General features: G+C 39.3%; 1 protein-coding gene across 2 annotated transcripts in view; it reads right to left on the minus strand.

Annotated features, from left to right (window-relative positions):
- Positions 1-687: 687 nt before the first annotated feature.
- LOC126109845 (collagen alpha-1(I) chain-like) overlaps positions 688-16997 on the minus strand; it is a 269369-nt gene continuing 253059 nt past the window's right edge. For both annotated transcript variants that reach the window (XM_049914904.1, XM_049914903.1), the window contains 4 exons: positions 15680-15881; positions 8666-8838; positions 4991-5212; positions 688-2194 (listed from right to left, as the gene is read on the minus strand). In XM_049914904.1, the coding sequence (XP_049770861.1) occupies positions 2048-2194; positions 4991-5212; positions 8666-8838; positions 15680-15881 (744 nt within the window). In that variant the 3' untranslated portion in view covers positions 688-2047. The remainder of the gene's footprint in view (positions 2195-4990; positions 5213-8665; positions 8839-15679; positions 15882-16997) is intronic.

The raw sequence follows: 16997 nt of genomic DNA on the forward strand, positions 1-16997 counted from the left end.
TCAATTCCCTACAGCCTGGCCACTGAGACCACTGGATCGTAGTCTGTGTGATTCCTGCCTGAGGGGTTACCTGAAAGGTGCGGTGTTCAGTGCCCCAATTACAAACATAGGAACTGAAGCACACACTGGGCAATGCACTTTGAACATGATACCCAAGACATTCTGATCTGTTGTGGACACATTTATGAATTTCAATTTGTGGCAGAAAGTGGTGGACAGCATACTGAATACGTCTTGCGCCATTCTCACGACAATTAAAAATAAGTGCCATTGTTGTTTTTTATGCGATTTGTGGTCTGAGGACAACTAGAAACTAATTTTTCCCATCTGATGTGGTATGACCTTGCCTCAATGGATGGTCTTATCTAAATAACGGTCCCACAACTCTTGACTGCCAAACTTGTGCAGTCATGCGCACTGAACAGTACAGTCGGAGTAATGCGCAACTCAAACTATAGCCATCGTATTGCAATTCATCTGTCATTTGTAGCCAAACCCATTCACACTATGATGTTTACAGTGCGATCTAGTGGGAATATTTTCATTAATCCCCCCCCCCCCTTTTTAACATTTCCCCTCTTCTTTGATAGTATTCCATTCAAAATTGATGTCATTATGAGTATTTTCTACGGAGCTTCAATTATAATCACCCTTATTTACTTCAACAGGATTAGAATACAATTGAAATTACACAGTGTTTGTTCTTTATTTTTATTTACATGTAATCAGAAATTTGCAAAAATATTTGCAGTGATTTTACATATTTTTTTATTAAAGTACAAAAATGGAATGGAAAATGGCACAGAAAATATATAAATATTTCAGTACACAGTAATGTCGAATTACTGGTAACATGGCAGTGATATGTTTCTCATTATGGCACTTGTGAACACGTCAATACACTTAAGTTAAAACAGTTAATACCCAGGCAACAAATATTTGACACAATGCAAACATACATGTTACCATCATACAAATGGAGTCTTTATGATACACATTATCTGCTTATTGTCGTTATTTCCTGCAAATATTACTGATTAATACTCGAATTTGATACAAAATTATTGGAAAAAGTTGTGTAGTTACAGTGTGAATTTGATATAATTATACACAAAAAAATTAATGCAAATTTGTGATTAAAAGAACCATTAATTATATAACTGCTGCAGGTTTTTGAGTGTTACAACCAGACAATACAGAAAATAACAATTGCTTTAACACAAAATGTTAAATGGATTGCAGATCACCTCAGATATATCAAGATATTAAAAGATATATAAATATACAGGAACAAAATCAAAATTTGTTTTTTTCTGACATTTAGCACCATAGATTCTCAGCATCCTTCTTACAGATGTACAATTTTCTGTATAATATTATTTTTTAATTAAAGCTACAATAAAGAAGAGGAACTAAAAAAATTCCCTGTTAATTACAAATCCATACTTTTCTTTATTCTACTTGAAAACAGTCCTTTTCAATGCACTGCAATAACCACAAATGTCAAATGGTGTAGAGATTCTCAGACATGTTGAAAAATATTTTGTGAACTATTGTTCATATTTCTGTATTTAATATTTATTATCACAATTAGAAAAAAAGGGAAACATTGGTAATAACTCACTTTATGATCGGGACAGGCAGTTTGCCCATTCCTCGGAAGAAGAATTCATTTCACGTAAGATTAAATTAGTTACCCAATCAATTTACAATATAATAATTTGCAATGCCTTACAATTTGTTATTCCCCCCACTGTCAACAGAAAATGACATCAAAAGTTACTATCACAAAGTATCACTTCTGACAGAATGCCATCACTGAACAATGTGAACTATTCAGAATGCCAACAGTGTCACAGCAGTGCTGATATACTGAAATATATGGAACACCAATAATACAATCTGTGGTCATTTATTGGGAGTGCTCATAAGTTGCGAATGTTACAGGACATCAGTGTACAAATCATTTCTGGCAGGTTCCAGCTCAGCTGTTAGGAAACGATATTTGCAGTCGGACATCAGGTGACGGAAATGTCTGTTCAGCCGCTCAGATGAAACACACATTGCCAACTTCGATCCAGAACTTCTGGTCCGGCTGGCCGATGTCACGGAGGCCGATATCCGTGATGGGCAGTCTCACTGACTTGTCTGTCGAATAGCTGATCACCGTCTGGGCCCACTCGGGTCTCTTGAACTGCAAAAACAAAATTACACTTCCTCACACAACAGACACAATCACACTACACATCACATGCTGCATAGTATCAGTGTAATAAGTTATGGTTGCAAGGTACTGGACAGAAGAATCGGAATGCTGGTAGAAACCAATCTGGAGGGAGATCAGTTTGGGTTCTGGACACTTTTGAGGCAATACTGAGCCTATGGTTTATCTTAGAAAATAGTTTCTACAAATGCAAACCTTAATGTAAGTGCATGTTATAGAATTAGAGAAAGCTCTTCACTATGTTTAGTGGAATACACTCTTTGAAATTCTGAAGGGAGCATGGGAAACATACAGCAAGTGAAAATTTATCTACAAATTTTACAGAAACTGGATTGCAGTTATACCAGTCAAAGAACATGAAAGGGAAGCAGTGGTTGAGAAAGAAGTGAGAGAGTGTTGTAACTTCTCCCTGACACTATTCAGTCTGTACATTGAGCAAGCAGTGAAGGAGAAAAGCAATTCAAGTCTGAGGAAAATAAATGACAACTGAAGTTTATTGTCAATATGACAGCAAAGGACTTGCAAGGACAAATGAATGGAATGGATAATGTCTTAAAAAGTCATTACAAGATGATATCGACACAAGTAAAACAAGGTTTTGGAACATACTCAAATTAAATCTGGTAATACTAAGGGAATTAGATTAGGAAACGAGACTCTTAAAAGTAGTAGATGAGTTTTGCTATTTGGGCAGCAAAATAATTAATGAGGGCTGAAGCAGGGTGGATATAAAATACAGACTGGCAATAGAAAGAAAAACCTTTCTCAGAAAGATAAATTTGTTAACACTGAATATAGATTTAAGTTTAGGAAGTCTGTTCTGAAGTTATTTGTTCAGAGTGTAGCATTGTACAGAAGTGAAATGTGGATGATAAACAGCTCAGACAAGATGAGGATAAAAAATTTTGAAATGTGGTGCTGCAGAAGAATGCTGGAGATTAGATGGCAGACTGGCAATGGCAAGGAAAGCGTTTCTGAAGAAGAGAAATTTGTTAACATTGATTTAAGTGTCAGGAAGTCGTTCTGAAAGTATTTATATGGAGTGTGGCCATGTATGGAAGTGAAACATGGATGATAAATAGGTTAGACAAGAAGAGAATATAAGCTTCCGAAATGTGGTGCTACAGAAGAATACTGAAGGTTAAATGGGTAGATCACATAACTAATGAGGAGGTATTGAATTGAATTGGGGAGAAGAGGAGTTTGTGGCACAACTTGACTAGAAGAAGGGATCGGTTGGTAGGGCATATTATGAGGCATCAAGGGATCACCAATTTAGTATCAGAGGGAAGCGTGGAGGGTAAAAATCATAGAGGGAGACCAAGAGATGAATACACTAAGCAGATTCAGAAGGATGTAGGCTGCAGTAGGTACTGGGAGATGAAGAAGCTTGCACAGGATAGAGTAGCATGGAGAGCTGCATCAACCAGTCTCAGGACTCAAGACCACAACAACAACAACATTTACTAACTCATGAGGAGGGAATGAATCAACCCGGGTGGAAAATAAAATTGCAGTACGATTTAAGTACAAGAAGGGATTAGATGACAAGACACATTCTGAGTATCAAAGAAGTTTCAATTTGGTAATGGAGTGAAGTGGAAGGGGGAGGGGGAGGGAGAGGGGGGGGGGGTTAAAATTGTATGTAGAGAGGCCTGCAGAGGATAGAGTAGTGTGGGGAGCTGCACCAAATCAATCTTCAGACTGAAGACCACAACGATAACTTTATCCACTGATAGTAAGTTACTGACCATTTCCTTATCAAATGGCTTTCTCTCTTTCTCCTTGAATTTTCCCATTACTTGGAGTCAGACTTTTCTTTACATTACTTTGGATACTCATCAACCAGTTGGTTTGAGATTTTCATACCCTCTCCTCTTTGTAAGCATGGAAAACCATATTTTAATGGCACAGTCATGTCTTCATTTTATATGACCGTACCACCCCAGCCAGAATTCTGAGAGTTTTTCTATGGGGACAATTTTAACACAACTCCGTACCGATTCATTGCACATTTTGTCTTTGAATGTGACTCCCATCCATCATCTCATGCATATTTCTGCTTTACAGAGCTTCTGTATTGATGCCTTAACTTCACAGCCACGCAACAGTGCTAGTCTTATATAGCTGTTTCATACATTTGTCTTCAGTTTTTACAGGCAGTTTTGCAACACACAAACCCTGAAAAAATATGCACATTGTTCCAACCAGATGTTATTCTATGGTTCGTGTATCCGTCAACTGATCAATTTTCTGGTATTCTTGACTCCATGATCTGCATCTGAAGCTGAGGTTGCTAACATATTACTGGGCAGTGACACTTGATGTGGAGTACGCTGGTTTGAATCCTGGTGAAGGATGAAGGGAGGCGTGTAAAATTGTTCACATGACCAATACGTCTAATTTAAGTAACTTAATATTATTTCTTCACAATATTTCTATGTGTTCCAAATAAAGGGTTAAAAAAAGCAGTCCCATATTTCACTAACCTGTATTTTATTGCAGTACAAAGAAGTAGAAGAGGAAGCTTTGTAATACTATTTCAGCAGTGCAGAATAAACTGCCTGGTCAAGTAATTTAAAAAATTGTTTTTATGCCATTTTGAAGAGGCAGGGGCAAAGAATGGATCATACTTATATAAGGCAATGCCAAAGGAAAACAATTAATAAATTTACAAATTTTAAAAAAGACACAATTCCAGAGTGACAGCAATACATGGGTAGCATGAGCACAAGGCATGCGAAGTGACAGTTCCCACAGACTTACCCGACAGTCGTCGTCGGTGACCTCGTAGCGCACCCTCTGGTTGCCCCGCGGGGTGATCTCTATGTCGTTCCAGGCGAGCAGCTTGAGGCCCTTGCGGTAGGTCCTCTTGGCCGAGTCGAAGTACGCGACCGAGTTGAGGCAGTGGTAGGTGATATTCTGCTGTGCCTCCACCGACAGCAGCTGCAGGAATCCCAGCTGGTTGCTGTCCGCCTTGTATGTCATCTGCAATGGCCATTTGTGCAGCCGATTAAACTGTGCTCCCACCTGGTTCACACTATGCATACTTTTTGTTCCTTAAATTCATAGTGAGGGCATATTGAGGGATGTAGAACAGATGATAAGACACGAATACATAATACACATTTACAAAAAAGGAAAAAAAAATATGTTAATGCTCCATCAACAAGTTCTAAGTAGCTCGCCTCCATGGCTGAGATTGCTAATGCACGCTTGTGCAATGGCGCTGAACCGGGAGTAAGACGGTTCAAATCCTGTTGGTGGAAAAGATTTTCACTGCCAGTATTTGGCCGGCAAGGGGAGGAGAGGTGATGGTGTAAAGTTCCTGATTGCCAGACTTTGTGCCAATGTCCTGGTTTAAAAACCAAACATCCACGCAGTGTCTCAGAAAAAGAGGGAACGTGACATTGTTGATTGTGATCCATCTGCCAGTTGCGGACGGGGCATGGATGTGGAATAAGTGAAAAATTAGAAACATGTTTCCACTGTTGAGCAAATTTGTTGATTTTCTATTCCACCTATTTCAAGAAGAAATGTGACTTCAGATGTAATTAAAATACTGAGAAAAGATGTTTTACATGTTTAGAGGCACTATAGAGATCAATTTGAGAGCTTTTATGTTATACTTCTAGGAGAGACTTTGGAGGGACTTTCTATTACAACAAGGAGTGCAAATTCAGACTTAAAATGTCCTTTGCTAATCAATTTAAATTAACACTGTAATCACAGTCTAACATATGCAGTGGTGAATCAACAATTATGAAAAGGCTGGACTGCTACGCCCACAAAGAGGACATGTTGAGTTGCAGACAGGCACAAAGTAAAGACTGTTACACACTAATAATTCAGTCAGAGCCTTCTTCAGAAAGGAAATGAAATACACACACATTCACACAAGCAGGCACACCTCATGCACATACAACCATTGTCTCCAGTTGCTATGGCCAGACTGCAACTGTGGGGCTGAGGGGGGGGGGGGTGATAGCAAGGTATGAGTGGGGGAGAGGAAGCCGGGGGGGGGGGGGGGGGGGGGGAGAAGAGTGCTTTCTGGCAGAGCGTGACGGGATTACTGTAGAATGTAGCAGCACTGCACTGTCTCAAGCAGCATCAGGAGGTTGTGGGAGAGGGAAGAGATGGGGGGGGGGGGGGGGGTAGGGGAACAGGGAGCAGGATAGGAGAGAAGCAGAGAGAAGGAAAGAATAATGAGGGTGAGAAGACATGAATTGAGAGGACATGATAGGACAGAAGGGGTGGAAACTGGTGGCTGGATGGTGTGGAGTTGATGCCGGAATAATTTTAGGAGCAGAAAATGTATTGGGGTGGTCCACTTTGCTCTTAGTCACATTTTGGGGGTGGAAGTTCACTCTGGTGGACAGTTGGGTGGCAGTTATACCAATTAAAAAAAAAAAAAAAAACTTCACTGTGATTGCATCAGGGCTGGTATGTGACAAGGGTGCTTTCACAACTGTCCTGGTGTCTGATGTAAGATAAGTTGCTGACAGGACTGGTATAGGAAGTGTTCTGTGGGTGGATTGGAGAGGCTGTGTTGCTGCAGGGACATCATTCATGTGGCAAAGGGATTGGGACTGGCACTGGCATAGGGGTGGACTAAGATGCTGTGGAGTTTGAGTGGGTGATGGAACAACACTTTAGTAGTGGTGGGAAGGATCTTGGGTAGGATGTCCTTCACTTCAGGGCATGATGATAGTTAATAACCAAAGCTTTGATGTAGGATGTGGTTCGGTTTATCCAAATATTGGGAGACGAGTGGGTGGTGGGAAGATCAAGGATGTGCGGGGATATGGCACAGGAAATCTGTTTGCCGACTAGGTCTGGGGCACAGTGTCTGTTGTGAAGGGCAGGATATGGGCCAGGGAATTATTGTTGCTGCAGATATGCTGTCGCCAGATGGCCAGGCTGGATGCGAGGGATTTTTTGGGTGGAAGTGATGGCAGCTGTTGAAATGCAGGTACTGTTGGTTTTGGTGGGTTTAATGTGAACAGATGTGTGTATGGAGCTATCAGAGAGGAGGAGACCAAAGTCCAGGAAGGTGTGCTACCATCCTTCCAAACCAAAATATTCGTCCCATAGCTGAGGACAGCATATGCATAGTCATAAGAACTTCCTTGTCCAGTATGCTAGGCATCTCACAAAGCCCTTCACAGACAGCCACTATCCCCCAGACCTAGTCTGCAAAAAGATTTCCCACATCCCCCCCCCCCTTAATCCTCCCACTAACCCCAAGAACCAGCTAAAAAGGAGCGCCCTCTTTGTCACCCAATACCACCCCAGACAGTAACAATTGAATCACATATTTTGTGAGGGATTCGATTACCTATCCTCATGCCGTGAAACGAGACATTCTATCAAAGATCCTTTCCACTCCTCCTTAAAGTGGTGTTCCATCACCCACTGAGCCTCCACAACAACCTTACCCATTCCTATACCACTCCCAATCCCAACACCTTACCACAAGGATCATTTCCCATTGGAAGACCCAGGTGCAAGACCTGCCCAATCCACCCATCCAGCACTTCCTTCTCCAGTACTACCACAGGCTTATTCTACCCTATCAGAAGCTGGGCCACCTGTGAAAGCAGCCATGTCATGCAGCACCTCTGATGCAGTCACTGCACAGCTTTTTATATCAGTATGACTACCAATCACCGCCACCATTGAACTGTGGCCGAGAGCATCGCAGACCACCCTGTGGCACAATATGCTGCTGAACATAACTCAATTGATTTCAATGGCTGCTTCACAAGCCAAACCATCTGAAGCTTCCCCTCCACCACCACCTTTTCTGAACTGCGCAGATGGGAGTTATCCTTACAACACATTCTCCACTCCAGAAATTATCCCAGTCTCAACCTACAGGAACATATTGTAACCACACCCACTACCTACAGTTTCCACACACCGTCTATCCTTTCACCTCCTCCTTATTCATGTCCCCTCATCATCATTATATGTTGCCCTCTACCAATCATCTATCCATCCTTTCTCTTCCCTGCTCCTCTCCTTTCCCATTGTCTAAGACCCCCCCCTCCCCTCCCTCCCGCCCCCACTAACCCCAAAACCTCCCAAGCTGCATCTGCATTCTTTTCATTCCTCAATCTAATTCCTGCATACTACGCTACACAGCGCTCTTCTCCTTCCCACCACCACCCGTATCGTCCTATCTCTCCACCTTCCCTCCAAATGGCCAGGCTGTATCTGCAACTAAAAGTGTCATCTTTACGGTGAGTTGCTGTCTATCCTGTTCCTAATATTGTTGATATTAATGTAAGTTTTGAAACAGCCTCTTACATTTTATCAGCTTCTGGTACTCTATTTTTAAGAACTTCATTATTTCTACTTACACTCAAAATTCTATATACAGTACTTATACCAGTACTGCTGAAAATCCACACATTATAAAATACATCAAATATTTACCTTTATGCCTCCCTCAATCTCACTGAGCCACACCTCCTGATCGTGTCCTATGTACGACACCTCTGGTGTCTTCTCCGGGCTCGGTTTGACACACGTCGCTTTCGTGTCGGCGTTGCAGTACACTAAGATGGCATCTCTCACGTCACCCTCATTAGGATCTATCCAGTAGTCACCTGTGGAAGACAGGACACAGTGTTAGCATTTGTTCTGACAGGGTGTGAAAGTGATGTTTAGCTTATACAAAAAACTGTCACATGTGGAAATTGCTAATCAACTGACGCTGCAAATTTCATTACGAAAATTTTGCAAGGCAGATGTAAAGCTCATAAAGTATTTTTCATAGACCACTATGGAATTTGTATACTTATAGTAAATAAAATTCACCTCTGCTATAGTATCTTTTATTGAAGGCCATTGTTTTCAGTTGCTTCATCCTCCATTTTCAGGCATCTGTCAAACATGTTATGAAAGGGAAGCAATAGTTGAGAAGGCAGTGAGACACAGTTGTAATCTATGCATCTCATTACTCAGTCTGTATAATTGTCAACAGTCAATGAAACCAAGAAGAAATTCAGAAAAGGAATTACAGTTCTGAGAGAAGAAATACAAGCTACGATGTTGGTGATGACAGTCTGAGATGGCAAAGGGCTTGGAAGATCAGTTGAACAGAATGTATAGTGTCTGGAAAAAAGGTTATAAGATGAATGTCAACAAAAGTAAAATGCAGATCATGGAATAAAGTTGAATTACAAACCTGATGTCGAGGGAATTAGATGAGAGAGTGAAACGCTAGCAGTGGTGGATGAGGTTTGTTATTTGGGCTGTGAAATAACTGATGATAGTCAATGTAGAAAGAACATAAAATGTTACCTAGCAATAAGAAGCAAAGCATTGATATACGAACGTAGGCTTCCGCGGCTGGTGTCATAGTGATTACAATTCTTGTGGGTATTATGCCACGTCACTGCTAAAAACTAACAACAGTAATAAACTAAAACCGACGTTTCGGCCAAATTTCAACGGCCTTCCTCAGGGCATTTCTTAAAAAGAGAATATTTATTTATTTAGCCTGATCTGTTTAGGGCCCTCAAGCACTCTCTTACATTGGACCATGGTGTCACACATACAGTACCTTTTTTACATCATAGTTACCTAAGAAATAACAATTTTAAAATTAGAGATGGTATTAAAATAATATGAGTGTCTGCAGTGACTATGTCAGTAAGTAATACTGGTATTAACTAATAAAGTTAATACTGGCATTACTTCTACCACTGCTTCTCCTGCCACTAATAACAATAACAATAATAATAACTATAATGATAGTGGCAGGTATACAAAGAATTTTTGGGTGTACAAAATAGATGTTTCCTGATATAATGAGTTCTGGGGAAGTGAAATTTGAGGAGACTGCAACAGCTAAGATTACTGGGGAATCTCATTGGAAAGAAGAATGTACAGGGATAATGAGTGCATACAGTGATGATGGTAATCATTATTGTTGCTTTAGTAGATATGTCAGTTACCATCTTCTGAATTTGGAGAAGTCATTTAGTTATCTAATATAATGCAAGGGGTTATTTCAGAATCAGGTTCCCATTACTGAGAAGGACTTCACAAAAGTGGCTCAAAGATGGTGTGCAGCAGAAAGGATTTTGCTCTGATGGGAATGGGTGTTTCTGCTGTGTCATTCAGACAAGAGTGTTCCAGTCGAGGTGAGATACAAGGGATAGTGTTCAATGACAAGACAACAGAGAAGACTGACGTTATGGAAATCTCTGTGCTTGTCCGTATGCAGCCAGGATAGCTGCGCATACAATGGTGAAATGTGATCAAAGAGTCAAACATTACAGATATAACAAAAATTTGTAATTATCAAATATACATTTAAACGTTAGGAAATCTTTTCTGAATGCACCTGCCTGGAGTGTAGCCATCTACAGAAGTGAAACTTGTACAATAAACAGTTTAGACAAGAAGAGAATAGAAGCTTTTCAAACAGGTGCAGGTTGCAGTGGCTCTCCAGAGATGAAGCTTGCACAGGATTTACCAGCTTGGTGGGCTGCATGAAACCAGTCTTCTGACTGACAAAGACGGCAGCAACAATAACTCACTCATTCATTTGTTGTGTTTTGTAGATCCCATCAAAAAGGAGAACCTTCGAGGGATGTGCAATAGGTCAAGGTATACATTAACATGAGACAAAGACAATCACAGAAGCTTAATCTAATAACAACCTTCTTGCTGAACAATATTAAATGCTTCTTTGTTCCCATTCTGCATCTACGTCTATTTGTCACATTTGGTGGATGATTTTCTTTTGCATCATTTGATATGATTTTGATATGATTTTGGATACGTGATGTCTTATGAGCAGGTCACAGTTTATGGTAATCATCCTTATCTACAAGCAAGTCTTTAAGCTCCACTTCATATACTTGGTACTTTTGAGGTTGCCCATTAGGTTCTTGTGGTTCAGGTGCAGGTTATGTTTAAACATAATGCTTAACTGGTAGAGTTTAATATTAATATACATGTTTGGTTATTGTAAATTCACATTCAAGGTTATCACCCAACATTGGTGTGGTGCTTTTGACTCACAGTAATATAGAAAGTAATGCCTCATTATTAGATGTTATACAAAGTGAGCAATGCAAAATCAAATTCATAATGAAACCATTACCCAGCACTATTTGTGAAAGACTCTCACACAACTAGTGCAACTAGCAGATGCATGAGTTACTGCTGACTGTTGTAGCTGCTGTTCAGATGGTGACGTGTAAGTGTAGAATATACTTCAGTGCAGTTGTGCTCGAGTAAAATGCCTTATTCAATCCTGGAGTGGATCCACGTCAATGTTCTCGACAACTGGCAAATGTGATGAACTGTGATTTTGAGGTTACAAGGGATACTGTAATAGTATAACTAATTTGCTGGATGTGGTAATGTTTACTGTGGAGGAACAGTTGGGGTATAGCAAGCACAAGTCAATATATTTATGGAGTCACCTTCTTGATAAAGAGAGGAGGCAGCATATAACAGTTTCACATGAATTACTAAGTTACATAATTGCCTATGTCTCAGTGCATAACTTGCTACATATGTTAATAATGTAAAGTGTGCTTGTCTTACTAATCATTGGATTTGCTGGGTATCTGTTCACTGAAATAGGAGTACTCCATAAGCATAAGAGCTCTTCAAAATAGTTCAAAACTCGAATTTAAAGCACAGTAGCAGGGATAACGTTTTGGGCATTAAAGAACATGTTTTATATAAAAATTAAGTTGTAAGGATGTTTGAGAACCTCTGCATAATAAGTTATTGTCTTTTATTGTGAAGGTACTGTTCAGTTTTCAATCTATGTAGAGCAAAATGAGTATTTTGTATGCCACACCTTTTAGGCAAAGAAGTGATTAAACAAAAGAAGAGGGGTGAAACTGCCAAAAAGTGGAGTGCCCTTAAATATGTAAATAATCTGATGATTGTCTACAAAATAATATAAGGAATTTAGTTTTACGTATTTTAATATTGTAAATGGGTGATGGCCATGTTTAGAAATAATATAGTTGACTAATGTAGTGTCACGTGACCGGACAGAGGACAGAGGATAGGGGACAAACATGGTGGTCTATTGATAATGGTCTGTTGGTGTGGTAAGGTCGGTGCGGCTAAGAGCCGCCGACACAGTATCACGTGGCCATCAGTTTGTTTTGTGGATGTGAGTTAGTAAAATAAAAACATTTTCACTCTAAACTGTTGTTGGTGTAAGTCATTTGTGAATGATCGTGATTTAGACAAATACTTGAATTCATTCACTGCTGTATTTAGGCTGGCTATTTACTCAATATAGGGCGCGAATGCAACTGTGCACAACAGAACCACTTTTTCAGATGAGTCATGGTAAAAGGTTGTGTGCAAGACCGAGTGAAGTTGCATGATCCTTTCACCATTGTGTGACATTTGCATGCAGTGGGGTAGGTTCAAAAATAAGGTTTACGGGTACTGCATGCTCTAAGCCAAAATCACAAAAATCAGCAGGTGGCCATATGCGCATCTCTGCTCGCTCGTCATCAATTGGCTCATTAACAACACTGATCATTCCTATTCTGTATCATTACTAGTTATGAGAAATGGTGAGTCTATGCTGGCATAAGGAAAAGAAAGGAATGGTTGAGCTCAAACAAAGCAGCAACTCCCTGTACAAAGAACTGTGCACACCCATGAAAGATAACATTTTGCATCTGATAGCACAACGACTGTGTGATGTTCTTATGAACTGCTTCCCTGAGATGTAACCATCAGTGCTGTCATTTACTGCCAACAACTGAGACGTCTTGCACATACAATTCCAGAAGAACGACCAGGAAGAATGCATGAAGTGATACTACTCCACGATAAGTCCCACTCACCTTCTGCTAGACTGACAAAAAACACTGTACAGGAGTTGGGAAGTCATCCCACACACACCTTATTCATCGGATCATTGCACCCTCAGATTTTCACCTTTTCTGCTCTATATCAAAGAACCTTCAAGGAACTTCCTTTCTGTACGAAAATATGCTCCAAACATGGCTCGATGAGATCCTTGCCTCAAAACCCCATCATTTCTATGGTCACAGAATCAGAAAGTTAAGTGAAGTAGAACAGATGACTAAAGTCTGTGTTATGTTGTGTTTATTAAACTTATGAAAAATAGTATGAACTTATGCACCAACTCAATAATTCAATTCCTAATACATGGTGAGCACCATAAAACCAAACCCATAATGTAACTGCTGCAGAATTGGTAGGGTACACTGGAATGAAATATTATGAATGATATGGAATTTAAATGATGCAGTTATTAACATTACTGCAACAAAAGATGTTCAAAATGATCACTCTGGGCATCCGTGCACTTTTGTGCTTGACTGATACATTGAGAGTTGTCTGACCAAAAACGCTGTTATGAGTTGTGTTGACTTCTTGTGGAGCATTCAAATTCACTCCATCAATATAGTGGAGATCAGGTATGTAAACTCTCTCTTTTAAGTAGCCCCAAAGGGAAAACTAACAAGTAGACAACTCCAGAGAATTTGGAAGTACTGTCCACTGCAGACACTTGTTCATTTGTGAAAGTTGCATAAATGTGATTCAGTGAAATGTTTCATGCATGAAACATTGCCCCTACAGGTTAGAAGAAGCTGTTTCATATTTTGATGTCAGGTAATTGTGTATAGATTCTTCAAAAATTGTGAGGCAAACTTGAATAATTACAGTCCAATCACAAAATATTGATTCCTTATAATTATTAGAATTGGAACACCAAACACCAATTTTCTCATCATGAAGTGGATTACTTTTCTCATCGTGAAATGGATGCAAAAATATCTCGTGAGGATTCGTCACCAGCCAGCACTTGATGTACTATGAATTGACCGAATAAATGATACCATACCTCATCTGATGTAAAATATGACATTTAGTCTGTCTGTCCACCAAGGACATTTTCAAGAAGCCAGTTGCAATAATCAATTTGTTTTACCTCATCTGATTTGAAATATGACATTTAGTCTGTCTGTCCACCGAGGACATTTTCAAGAAGCCAGTTACAATAATCAATTTGTTTTGGTTTCTTTGTCTACTTCAGTCATTACACAGTTGTAATGCAGTTTTGTTTCAATTTTATTTTGAGAAGCATTTTACAAGAAGACACGTAGTTAACACCATATTGTTGGGATAACTCACATACTGATTTTTTTCGACAGGCAGTAATCTTCATTTCAGTACCAGCAGTGACCTATTAGAGTCCTAATGGAATGTTGCCCATTTTGTTCTGCATTTGAAACTGAGCCTCTTGTACACCACTTTGAAGCAATACTACTTTTCACTGGGGAACTGGCACTCAGAAATTTTTCCATAACCACTTGACAAGTTTCTTCAAATGATGGTAAACGAATATAGACCTGAACTATAGCTATCCTCTCCCAGGCTGAATAAGGCATTTTACACAAGAATAACTGCACTTATAATACTGAACTGCAATGAAACATATACTGGACTGACACATCACTGTCTGACAAGCAGCAGCAACAGTCAGTAGTAACATACACAACCGCTAGTTGCACTAGTTGTGTGAGAGTCTTTTACACGATCTTCATAAAACCCCGAAGGTCTTGCTGAACATGGAGAGTCACTAATGTCAATATGATCCTCTTTAAAACAATTTGATATGAGACACTTGAGATCTACAGAGCTAGGAAACAACCCCAAATTGGTCTACAAAAGCACCTAAGCTACAGTGCATGCACACTGTGTGATATTTTGGAATATCCTCTCATTCCCTTATGTCACGAGTTTAGTCTGCATTTACAAACAGTGAAATTGATATTTATTTAGGTGAATTTACCTCACAATTATGTGTATTAAAGTGCACTTACAGTATTGGCAGTTTTTACGTGATGTGTAGCTATTGGTAAAAGCATGATAAATCAAGGAAAACGAGGTGAGTGAAATGTTGATAGCCAATAAGAATGTCAATCTCCATTTCTTTTGGTTCACAAAGTAAGTGATTTTTTTTTTTTCACTCATAGGACTAAGTATTGATATTATTAGTATACATCGTACAGATAACATATTTGAAAATTACTGATAAATGTTTCTGACAACAAACATTTTAAATATCATTGTGGCTCATCTCTAAGTGCACTTCAGCACACTCCTAGTATTACAAAAGTGTTGCAATTTTTAAAGTGTACTTTTGGTGTCTGCAGTTTTTCGCAGCATACTAATACCCACATTGGTTTGTGTGTTTGTGTTGAAAACAATCATATTTACAGTCTTGCTTGTCAAACATACTTTGCTGACCCCCTCCCCCCTTCTTTTTTTACTAATAGAACTGCATCCATCAAACCAGTCTTCAGACGGGAGACCGTAACACTTTTGTCTGCACAGATCGAGGTAATGAGATCAATCTTGTAAACTAGTTATAAGCGCTGACATAGGTAATAAAATACAGGTTCATCTGAAACTAACCACTAGGCTTATCTGGATGTGCGAGGAAGAGATCCCTGCAAGTTTTTGCCGGGAACGACTTCTCTCCATCTGGTTTCTTAAAGCGCTCGAATGACCTCTTCAGGTGTTCGTAGGCTTGCATCACCAACTCGCGACGTGACTCTTCACTGATGTCCTTGCTGAATATTCGAGCCGGCTCATCACCGCTCAGTGGGTCAGGGCCCTGTGAGCATCACATTGCACAAAGTAAATGAGTTGTCCAACTGTGATATTTTCTTCCTTTTGTTTACAAAAATAAGGGCACATAGTTCATGTTGTTAAAGATGTATGCTTCAAGAAGCATTATTCACAAATAATAATAATAATAATAATAAGTTTCAAAATAGCTATCCATAATGATCAGTAGCAAAACAATTTATTCCCAGTAACAAGAATCTTACGACTAAACAAATTAGCTCCTTTGTCTTTTTTATGGCTATACTAGAAAGTGAATGGAAAAGAAAAAGTAGGAGATGTGAATTCAACCTTTCTTAGATGGATGCACCAAGGTAACATAAATAGTAAGGTTGTCTAATCATGAAGATGTATAGAGAATAATAATTTAGTGTGTTTCTTAATTTGGCATTCCTTTTTTATCTTGGTAAGTTCAAAAAATTCAGTAGACACACTGGTGTACTATTTTTTTGTATCTATGTTTTAGATATCCAGTACTCACTACATTCTCTTCAGTGGTATGGTACATTCTGATAAGAGCCTGGCCTTAGATCTTTAAGAGTCCCAGATTAACACAGTGCTTCTTCCATCTTCCTGTGATTCATTTCAGTTTACTGTGAGCTAAATTTGGTTCAATGCACTTTTGATAACGGCTCAGTTCAGTCACATAAGAAACAATTTGCATGGTCTTGTAGAGAGCACAGACAGAGATAAAGTAATGTTTCGTAAGAAGAAAAAGTTGCGGAGGTTTGGCAATGTGAGAACAAATGGTACAGATGTATGCTTTTCACAGTAACAATATGATGACTCAAAACAGGCAAGTAGGTCCCTGTGAAAGTAGAGTAGTTATTGGATACAGCTTCTGCCTTTTATGCAAAACACTGTTTCTTTTTTCTCGTTACCCAATCATGATTCGACATCTCTGTGCCATCCTCAGTAGTTTTGTTTATTGAAAAATTGTAGGTTGTAACTGATCTAATGAAATGGGGCCTAAAACCAGCTTTTGTTTGATTTTGTCCTTACCTCGATTTTACATTACGTGGTTTTGCAGTACCATCTGTATGGTGCCCTGCACTAATAGCTTGTCATCTGCAAACTAAACAATGTAAATGTAAATTTTATCAGC

Source organism: Schistocerca cancellata, chromosome 12 (assembly GCF_023864275.1).
Source record: "Schistocerca cancellata isolate TAMUIC-IGC-003103 chromosome 12, iqSchCanc2.1, whole genome shotgun sequence".
Lineage (NCBI taxonomy): Eukaryota > Metazoa > Arthropoda > Insecta > Orthoptera > Acrididae > Schistocerca > Schistocerca cancellata.